The 9,931-nt window shown below is 39.7% G+C and overlaps 1 protein-coding gene across 3 annotated transcripts; it reads left to right on the top strand.

Annotated features, from left to right (window-relative positions):
* The first annotated feature begins 2,680 nt into the window (after window positions 1-2,680).
* On the top strand, window positions 2,681-9,245 carry LOC105910095 (cytochrome P450 4B1-like). 3 transcript variants are annotated; one of them, XM_012838777.3, is made up of 12 exons: window positions 2,681-3,045; window positions 3,462-3,606; window positions 3,703-3,747; window positions 3,979-4,106; window positions 4,304-4,428; window positions 4,897-5,051; window positions 5,148-5,254; window positions 5,574-5,764; window positions 6,160-6,293; window positions 7,281-7,345; window positions 7,785-7,867; window positions 8,710-9,245. In XM_012838777.3, exons 1-12 carry the CDS (start codon window positions 2,803-2,805, stop codon window positions 8,885-8,887), a joined length of 1,599 nt encoding a protein of 532 aa, XP_012694231.2. In that variant the 5' UTR covers window positions 2,681-2,802; the 3' UTR covers window positions 8,888-9,245. The 3 variants fall into 3 exon arrangements, with proteins under 3 accessions (XP_012694231.2, XP_031432933.1, XP_042565025.1); XM_031577073.2 differs by lacking the exon at window positions 7,785-7,867 and having other exon boundaries at window positions 8,710-8,882; XM_042709091.1 differs by lacking the exon at window positions 3,462-3,606 and having other exon boundaries at window positions 2,760-3,045.
* Window positions 9,246-9,931: the final 686 nt, after the last annotated feature.

Raw genomic sequence — 9,931 nt, 5'->3', positions numbered from 1 at the left:
TTTGCCTTCACACAATCACATTTCACATCTTACAGAATCACAAATTCTTCTCCTTTTGTGAGTGTGCAGAAGTGGTACGAAGTGATTCATATCCGGTCATAAGTTGGTACAGTGCCCAGAGATTTAACAGTGTCATGTCATCACAGTCTGTAATTTACATGAATGCATGATGCTATGACAGCTTAGTAACATCTGTCATAAGCTTCTTTTTCTTTTCTTTCTACTTTTTATTTATTTAAGCCTCGGAAAACACATTAAGGAAAAATACCCTCATTTACAATGGTGCTGAGGGTACAATGAAAATATGCATATATAAAACAATACAGGAATAAAAGGGGGAAAGACATTAAACAACAAATTTGAAGATTAAATAGAATACTATGGTTAAAGCAACTAACAGTTACAATCACTACAGGAGAAGTTATTTTTAAAGGAGATAAGGTTAGAGAATTCCCTTAATGATATAAATATGCACAACCTCAAGGATTTTTGGAGCTCATTCCAAATGTAGGGTGCCTAATAACAGAAAGCTTTCTTCCCAAATTCAGAGTTAACATAAGGCAAATATAAGGAAAGCCAGCTCTGGGAGCGGGGTTTGAAGGTATTACAATTCCAGCTGACGAGAGAGGAGAGATATAGGGGCAGTAGCCCAATGATAGTTTTGTAAACAAAGATCTTCCAATGACCATCTCTTTACAAACAGGGCTGGTCAGCCAACCTTGTTATATACAGAGTACAGTGGTGTGTGCCATAGCGGTCTCCAGTCATAAAAAGCAGGGCAGAATGCTATACAGCATCCAGGGATTTCAGTGTGCTTTGTGATGCATTCCCATAAGTAACATCACCATAGTCTAAAACTGATACAAAAACAGACTCAATAATGTGTTTTCTGGCTAGGAAAGTGGAGCAACACTATTTCTATATAGATCCCAATTTTGTTCTAAGCTTTTTTACAAGATGATTCACATGTGTTTTAAAATCAAGCTTCTCATCAACCCAAATGCCTAGGTACTTATAGCTGGTTACCCTTTCCAGAGTGGTACCATTTCTATAGCAGAGTTTTAAACTGTTAAAATCAGCGCTTCTAACTTTAGTACAAATAATCCATTTTGTTTTGGCACAATTCAGGACTAGCTTCAGGTCACTTAACTGCTTCTCTTTAATGTAGAAGGGGAGCTGCAGTCTATTTATAGCACAGTGTATGGTATCAGCACTACAGTACAGAACTGTGTCATCCGCATTAAGATGAACCTGACTGAGTGTGGAGGCAATTTTATTAATACATATTATGAAAAGTGTAGGCCCAAGGACAGAGCCTTGGAGTACCCCCTTGTCAATATCTAAAAAATTTGATGTTATATTGCCCACCTTTACACATTGGGAGCGACCAGTGAGATAACTGTTAAACCACTGTAGGCTCATATGGTCAAAGCTGATTAGTGAAAATGTATGTAAAAGTTAATAAACTGTAATGGCCTCTAAAATTCTGAGCATGGTGGTCATGACAATTAGTTACTGACAATAGAAACATGACACTATCAAATCATTGGACATCAGCTGATCATTATTAATGACAGGATGGGCATTGACCATGGGCCATGAATGATAGGCCAGATATAGTTTCCATGTAGGCTACAAGACCAGAACAAAGTTACGCTGACATCAAGATCTCCTTCATTCAGTGCACTTTAGGTTAAACGAGCCCGGAATGCCTCCTACAAGGAAAGGTTCAATTAAGCAGAGGTCATATCCTAGACATAAGACTACACATATAGGCTAAACCACAACTAACTCGTAAGGATGGTCCGCTAACTTTTTGCATGTTTGGTTTCGTTTTCAGAAATGAGTCAATAGCCACAACAGATAGCCCAGTTAATAGGTAAGATATAATCTATAGTCTGGTGGTCATTATCGAAAAATAAATCCCGACGGGACGAACAGGACCCCAAAGGAGGGTCTTGTTTTCGTCCTGAAGGGATTTATTTTTCGACAATGACCACCAGACTATAGCCTACAGTATTCCGCACGGTTACTTGGCAAAAGGAGAGAAGACATCCCTCCAAAATACCTTTTTTTTTTTTAATGATTTTGTTGTTGCCGTTTCGTGATTTCCGATAAGAAAATAATAGTTCTTCACACAAATAGAACTTTAAAGTTTAAGATGTTTCGTAACCCATCACTTGCTGACTTCCGTTGGTAATGACAGCGGTCATTAATTTTTCGCAGCGGTCATTATACAGAAATAACAGACCTGCAAACGTGCAAAACGGGGTGGCCCATTCAAATCAACGGAACTTTTTGGAACATTCTGAAGAGCCGGATAATAAATGAGGTTAATGACAAATAAATGTTTAGCCTATCAAGTCTAGGGAGTGTTTGGTTCACACGTTACACTGCTGTCTTCGGCTGCATTTTGTTGATGGTGTAAGGCCAGTGTGTTGCTGACCACAGTCTGACTTCACTGTCAGACTATCCACTAGCCTATAGAACCGAGAAGGAGTTTTAGATCATCTCTGACAAACAAAACAGATGGTGTATTTCGTCCTTCTTTGCGGCGAGAGAATGAAACAGTTAAAGAAAACAAAAGAAAACAAACCAAAGACTAAATATAATCTTAAAGAGACTCAAGCACACTCGTCACAGCGGGGTCATGACTTACCCAAAGATCCGTTTCCGACCCAGCCAAACAATTCTGCAAACGTCCGATCTGCCCCAGTTCGTATGTCCCTCCCATTAGTTTGTTATTCGTGGGTGACGTCTGCCTCTTCCCTCTCAGTGGTTTCCATGTTTGTAATGTAAGTTATGCTATTCGCTGTTGAAGTATCCAGCTCTGCACACACCGCGATGGAAATATATGACAAAGTGCAGAGAGCTGTGCAGTTTTACCTATATCCTATACATTTCCAGTGCATCATAGCCGTCGTTGCTGTTGTATACATTGCTCTGAAGGTTACGAAACTTGTTGTCAGAAAATACGAGGATACCCGCGTTCTTGAGAGCTTTCCCGGACCACCTGGTCACTGGTTATTTGGGCACGCTCTAGAGGTTAGTAGATTTTTCGTGTTCAGCAAGTTAAGTAATATTTAAGGTGGATATTTAAGGTGGAAGTTTAAAATCCATGTTATAGAAAGGTTATTGACTTCGTGTTGATGTGAAAGTAGATCATTAAATATTGTTTTTTTTCTGTGCTCTAGAAGGCTGTTTGTAGGACTCGCTTACCGGTCAAAACATGACTGTGTTGTTCACAAATTATGGTTTGACCAATGAGTTACAATTTACGGTCACTGTAGAATTTAGGGGACGCGTAGGGTGAACTTAAATGACCCACCAAACACAACACTTCAATTTATTGCGGAATAGGCCGTAAATGACACAGACAATGAATTGAGCTATGCTAGCTACATGACCTCGTATATGCCAAGTTATTCGATACCAAAGTTGAAAAGCCCATCCCTTTACAGTTTCCACAAGATGGGACAGGTTTGGACAAGGTGGTGAAATGGGGAGAAGCATATCCCTTTGCCTTTCCTCTGTGGTTTGGACCCGTCATTGCGTTTCTTAACATCCATCATCCATCCTATGCAAAAACTCTATTAGCCTCAACAGGTGGTTGTCTTATCAAATATATAGGCTTCATTCTACATAGAAATGAAAGAACTGCCCTCTGAATGAATTGTAAATGTTGCTATTTTTCCTCCACAGAGCCTAAAGATGATATTGCCTACAGGTTTCTTATCCCATGGATAGGTAGGGCACACATGGGTTGGAATGATTCAATTCCAAGTAGCATGTGACACTGACTTTGCATTTTGAAACAATGCAATGGTGTTTTCCGAGTTTGTTGTCACATGATTGTACTGTGGTAAAATTGACTGCAAGAAGGCCGTTTTTTTGTCTGTTTGTTATTATTTGCTAAATGCATGACATAATTTATGTCTGCATTAATGTTGCCCTTTTGTTTTGCTTTGTGTTTTCTAGGCGAAGGCTTGTTAGTGTCTCATTCAAATAAGTGGTTCAGACACAGAAGACTACTCACCCCTGGTTTTCATTATGATGTGCTAAAACCTTACGTGAAACTGATTGCAGATTCAACCAAAGTTATGCTGGTAGGTTCACAGCAGTTACACTGACCCTGGTATTTTAAAGGTGAGAGGGATGAGAAGAGTAGGGGGTTTAATTTTATTGGCAGTTGAGCTCAAATATCATTGAGCTTTTGCAAGGATCAAGGACTTCACCACTGAAAGCAGATTGATCATTTATTAAAGGTTCTACTCCTTGTTCCTCTTGCTTCCATCTCTCTTAGGATAAATGGGAGAACTATGCAAAAACAAACGAATCGTTCGAGCTTTTTCAGCATGTGAGCCTGATGACTCTGGACAGCATTATGAAATGTGGCTTCAGCTGCAACAGTAACTGCCAGACAGAAAGGTAATTGCTAACCAAATCCATCAACATTAAAGCTACGCTATGCAACAGTTTGCCACCTTTTAAGGTATGTTTTTACAGGCAACCTGTTTTGGTATCATCCTCAAATATGTTATGATGGTATATGGTCAAGTGAAAGACATATAAACACACCTGTTACTACCACTAGAAACCCAGCCTATGCATTACGTATGTAGTTTTGTGATCCGGTACGGCCCACCCCGTGTTAATGGTAAAAAAGCTTTCGAGGAGCAACATATTGCCAAACAACTATATTGCCAAAAGACACCAGGTAACATGCTAGCCAGCTTTTATTAGTTCTAATTGTGCTGTTGTTGTTCTTCACAAGGTTTTTACACGTCTGGATTTTTGACCGTTTTTTCCCAAAAGTCTTCACTGCTGCTCTAAACTATGTGTAGGCCATTGCTAAAAACTCAGCATCTCAATTATTTCCTTTCTAACTCATTCCAGTGGGACAAATGCATACATAAAGGCTGTGTATGAGCTGTGTGACCTGGTGAACCTTCGTTTCCGGGTCTTTCCGTACCACAGTGATATAATCTTTCATCTCAGTCCGCATGGCTACAGATTTAGGAAGGCGTGCAAAATTGCACATGGCCATACAGGTATCAGCTAAGTATTTAGGACATCACATCTTCACAATATTTCAGTGATATTTCAATAATTTAACATACTATAATTGGTCCTTGTAACTCTCCAAGAGGAAGTCATCAGAAGGAGAAAGGAGATATTAAAGTGTGAGAGGGAACAAGAGAAAGTTCAGACGAAGAGACACCTGGACTTCTTGGATATCCTCTTGTGTGCAAGGGTATGTCACCTAATCCAGTGTCTTTGACCACTGCATAACTAGCACTGAACACAATTTTTTTTAGCTTACACAAAGTGGCAAGAGTTGTAGGATGTTCCTGACAGCAATTTATGTTCCTGATCACAATGTATTAGTTAACTAGTGAAATTGTAGTGTAATTGCAATGTTTGTTATGCAGTATGTTAGCCCTCGTAATGCTACCACACTGAATATTAGTGTGATATCTGATGATGTTAGCCGTACATTTTACATGTCATCTGACAAACTATTTACATTTTCATGATCTGATTCTTTCACTTGTATCATCTACTGTTGGCAGGATGACAACCAGGAGGGACTTGCTGACGAGGACATCCGAGCGGAGGTTGACACGTTCATGTTCGAGGGCCACGACACTACCGCCAGCGGCATCTCTTGGCTCCTCTTCAGTCTGGCCAGCAACCCAGAGCACCAGAAGACGTGCAGGGAGGAGATCACCCAGGTGCTGCAGGGGAAGGACAACATGGACTGGTACTGCCTGAGGCCACATCTTCCCAATACGTCCTGTATTATATATATATTATAAATATATAAATCATTTTATATATTTATATTTCAGCTCATGTTTACGGTTTAAACATTTTTGTGTAGAGTTTGACGAGTGGATTTGATTTGACATGATCTAAGTGGCATTGTAATGCAACACATAACCTCCCTGTGAATTCAGAATGGGATTGCGGTATTACATAAATGCACTTCATAAAACTATAAACACTTTAATCTCAAAGTCAGTTAAAGTGACATTTACAATACCTTTCTTGGAATGTGTCACAAATGTTTCATGCCCAGGTCAAAGTGTAGCTCTGAGAAATGTTTGATGGACAGGCATTTTAAATTTACAACTATTTTTTTTGTATCCCTCTCAGGGAGGACCTGAGCAAAATCCCATACACTACCATGTGCATCAAAGAGTCTCTGCGGATGTACCCGCCTGTACCTGGCATCGCCAGGAAGCTGACCAAGCCCTTAACGTTCTTCGATGGCAGGACTGTACCCGCAGGTCGGTTTTAGAACCTTTGTTTGTTTGTTGACAAGAAAAATGCTATTGAACTTACTTCAACTTAATTGGGGCTGTAAGGGAATTGAGTAGTCTTGAAGTCAGGTCACATTTATTTATATAGCACATTTAAAAACAACAGTAGTTGTATCAAAGTGTTTTCCAGTCAAGGTTAATCAATTTAGAATAAAAATAAACAAGAATACAAGATTAGAATAAGAGATTAAAATGATTAAAGAGACTATAAACAGATAAACATCTGTAAATATATAGAGGATGTATTAAAGTGAATGAATAAAAGAGAGAGCTACATGAGCAAAAGCTAAAAATGGTTAAGACAAATAAAAATGAACATAAGCAAGCAAAATCTAAGTGGTAAAAAGAGGATAACAGTTCATCTTATACATTTTATATATTTCAAAATCTTATATATTTTAAAAGTGGCATCAAGCAGGCAGCAGATGGAGCATAAAATGGGAGCCTTCCATAATTTGGGACCAATGACAGTAAAAGTTCAACCACCCTTTGATTTAAAATTAGATTGAGGTAAAACCAGTAAAAGTTCATTGGAGGACCTTTAAGTCCTTGATGGTGTCCAAGGGGTCAGGAGATTAGAGATATAGGCTGGAGCTTCTCCATTCACAGCCTTCAAAACAAACAAAGGTGGGAACAAGAAAGATAGCGTGATTTTACAGACGCCTTTGCCTTAGTGCAAGGGTAACATGAAAGGGTTTAAATATTAACCCATCTGTTTTGTTTGGCTGAAGCAAGTACTCTGAGGACACTGTGAGTGGTCTTGTTAGCTTGGTCGTGGTTAACCACTCTTATCTGATTATGGATAAATGTGATCATGCAATGATCCAAAGCCAAAACCGCATCTACTGTCTGTTTGATGGGCTTTTGTACTCATATACATGCTTTAACGATGCTACACGGTTTGTCTTTGGTTTAAGGAGACTTTGCTCAAAATGTTTTGTTTATGTCCTACAGGTTTTCTTGTAGGAACCAGTGTTTTTGGTCTGCATAGGAACGCCACAGTCTGGGAGAACCCCAATGTAAGTGGTGCTTATGAACTATAAACCATATCTGCAGTGGCTCCAGTTTGATCAAACTTAAATAGTCTTTCCTATGATAGGGTGAACCACACCATCTCAGTGCTAAAGACTACAAGTAGTTGGCAAATGTCAAATCTTCTGACTACCAAAAGGCATTTGTCCTCATTAAAGGCTGCCTGCTTTTCTCATTGTTCTGCTGACATTTTGTTATGTAGAAATACTAGAGCTGTCCGCAACATCAGCCCGCCTCTATTAAGACATATTAGGCAAGGAGAGAAAGTAAAGCATCCATATACTAATGTGTTATAACGACACCTTATTCTAATGACACTGATATGAATAAATGGTGGATTTACGCACATTTCATCTTACAGTCTTGGGGCACCTGAAAACTAAATGTACTTTAACCTGTCCCTGCCTGTGTCTGGGGTTGCTGTAGGTGTTTGACCCGCTGCGGTTTCTGCCAGAGAACTGTGCCAAAAGGTCGCCGCATGCCTTTGTACCCTTCTCTGCTGGTCCCAGGTTTGTGAGCTTGCCAGATCATCATGGTTGTCACGGGGACTGTTTTAAGAGGAGGCATGCAGGCACTCGAAGTTCTCATGTTACCGTTGAACAGAGGAGGCTACTCATTTACCTGAATGGAGTTTGGAACCATTATGCCTCTGACCCCTGATACAACCTTTTGCTGACAATAACCTCTCAGGATTGGACTTGAACTTCTTTTAATCCGATACAGGTTTTTTGCGTTTTTAGTTTAGATGTTAGTTTTTCATCACTACTCTATTGAGATTAATTATAAATAGTTATAATGTTAGAAAGTTGGTTTGGTCTACTCTACTAATTTTTTAAGCGTTAGAGTTTGTTGTATACTTGTCACTGTCAGAACAGTAATACAGTTATACAATGACTAGTGTAATCAACCTCAGCCTGTTCTACTTTGGTGAAATTAATGTGGTTTACAATGAACTTCCATTGCTTAAAGGCAAATATTCCTTTTATTACCAAAACAAGTATCAGCCTGCTGCCTTTAAATTAAATCCGCATCAGAATGCTGAACTGTGAAAATGAAATGAAATTTTAACCAGCAGAGGTCATCATAAGATCGCGTACCTGTGAGATTGCCTGCCTGTGAGATTGACTACCTATGAGATTGAAACTAGGTATAAAAACAAAGCCTCAAAAGTTATTTTTCAAGGGGAAACCTGTATGTTCTCCAGTTTCATGTTCCATATCCTTGTATGCCAGTCAAGTCACAGACGGTTATTTTAAATCGATTTCTGGACATAAAAGGTCTGTGACTTTTTCAGTTCCTGTCTACCTTGCCGTTGCTGTACTGAACTCTCGTCTCTCTGCTCCTCCCTCAGGAACTGCATTGGCCAGACCTTTGCCATGAATGAAATGAAGGTGGCGGTGTGTCTGACCCTTAAGAGGTATGAGCTCATGACCGATCCGGACCTCAAGCCCAAGATGCTGCCACGCCTGGTGCTGCGCTCCCTCAACGGCATTTACCTGAGGATCAAACACCTGGAGCCAGAGCCCTAAGCAGCACCCTGCCTTACGTGAGCCACATGTGGAACAGACTCATTGACCAACCTGTGGATTCATTAGCCAACCAACACACACACTAAAAAACGTTGATGTCACAAAACAGAACTTATATTTCTTTACTAAGGGAATTAAATAGATAACAAGCTCAGAGTAATTCATTTACTGTATATACTAACAAAGCAATCGTTTGTATGAATACTGTATGTCTCACCTGTGGAATTCAGTCCTTAAACTGACTGAAAAGATTGTGAAAAGTGTATTTGAGCGTGTTGCTGTTGATATTACTGCTGCTTTGGAATAGTCATGTCTGTGATCCTGAATTTGATGTTTAAATAACTCATTATTCTCCTTCCTTGTGTGTCTTGAGTTTCTATTCTGCCACAACATTCAGTTCGATTGAGACATCTGACCAAAGCTGTCAGATCACTTACTTCCACAAAAAGGATTTCTCTTTTTTAGTTTGTGCAACTTCTGTCTGCGTCTTTTTATTTTCCCACAGTTCTGTAAGGAGCAGGGGCTGAGGCCTGGCTGGTTATTGCTGCATCTTTCACTGGGAATGTTACCCCTCCCAGTCTCTTTTTTTCTGGCAAAGGTGCAGCGTGAGAGCGCCCATGTGTATAAAATGGCAATGCATGAGCGAGAGCCAGGATGGTCGGGGCGTCACGTTATTTCAACACACATAACACAACGCAGACAGAAAAAGAGAGAGTAAACACTCCCATTACAATTATATAAAAACTGGTTATTTGTAGAAACATATGCACTTCACATGAACTCTCTCTCATTCCCATTGTGATTCTCCGTGGTGGGAAAATAAAAATCAATTTTCTTCATCATCTCATCAAGAATGCATGTCTCCCATCTGTTGCCCGATGTCTCGCTGCCCTTGGCATGGACTAGGCGGGGAAAAGCCCAGCCTACCACCAGAACGCATGGTGGTTGAAAAGAGCAGCAGTATTATTATTATTATTATTTTCATTCACTTCTTAATTTCTAAAATCAACTCAAATAAACTTTAAGGCAGTTCTGCAACAGTAC

The sequence above is a fragment of the Clupea harengus genome, chromosome 11, assembly GCF_900700415.2.
Source record: "Clupea harengus chromosome 11, Ch_v2.0.2, whole genome shotgun sequence".
Lineage (NCBI taxonomy): Eukaryota > Metazoa > Chordata > Actinopteri > Clupeiformes > Clupeidae > Clupea > Clupea harengus.
This window is presented reverse-complemented; position numbering and strand designations above follow the sequence as displayed.

Coding starts and splice junctions, on each gene's coding strand:
- LOC105910095 (XM_012838777.3), top strand. CDS start 2,803: ATGCTATTCGCTGTTGAAGTATCCAGCTCTGCACACACCGCGATGGAA. Junction 3,046..3,461: donor TATTTGGGCACGCTCTAGAG/GTTAGTAGATTT, acceptor ATCCCTTTACAG/TTTCCACAAGATGGGACAGG. Junction 5,255..5,573: donor ATATCCTCTTGTGTGCAAGG/GTATGTCACCTA, acceptor TACTGTTGGCAG/GATGACAACCAGGAGGGACT.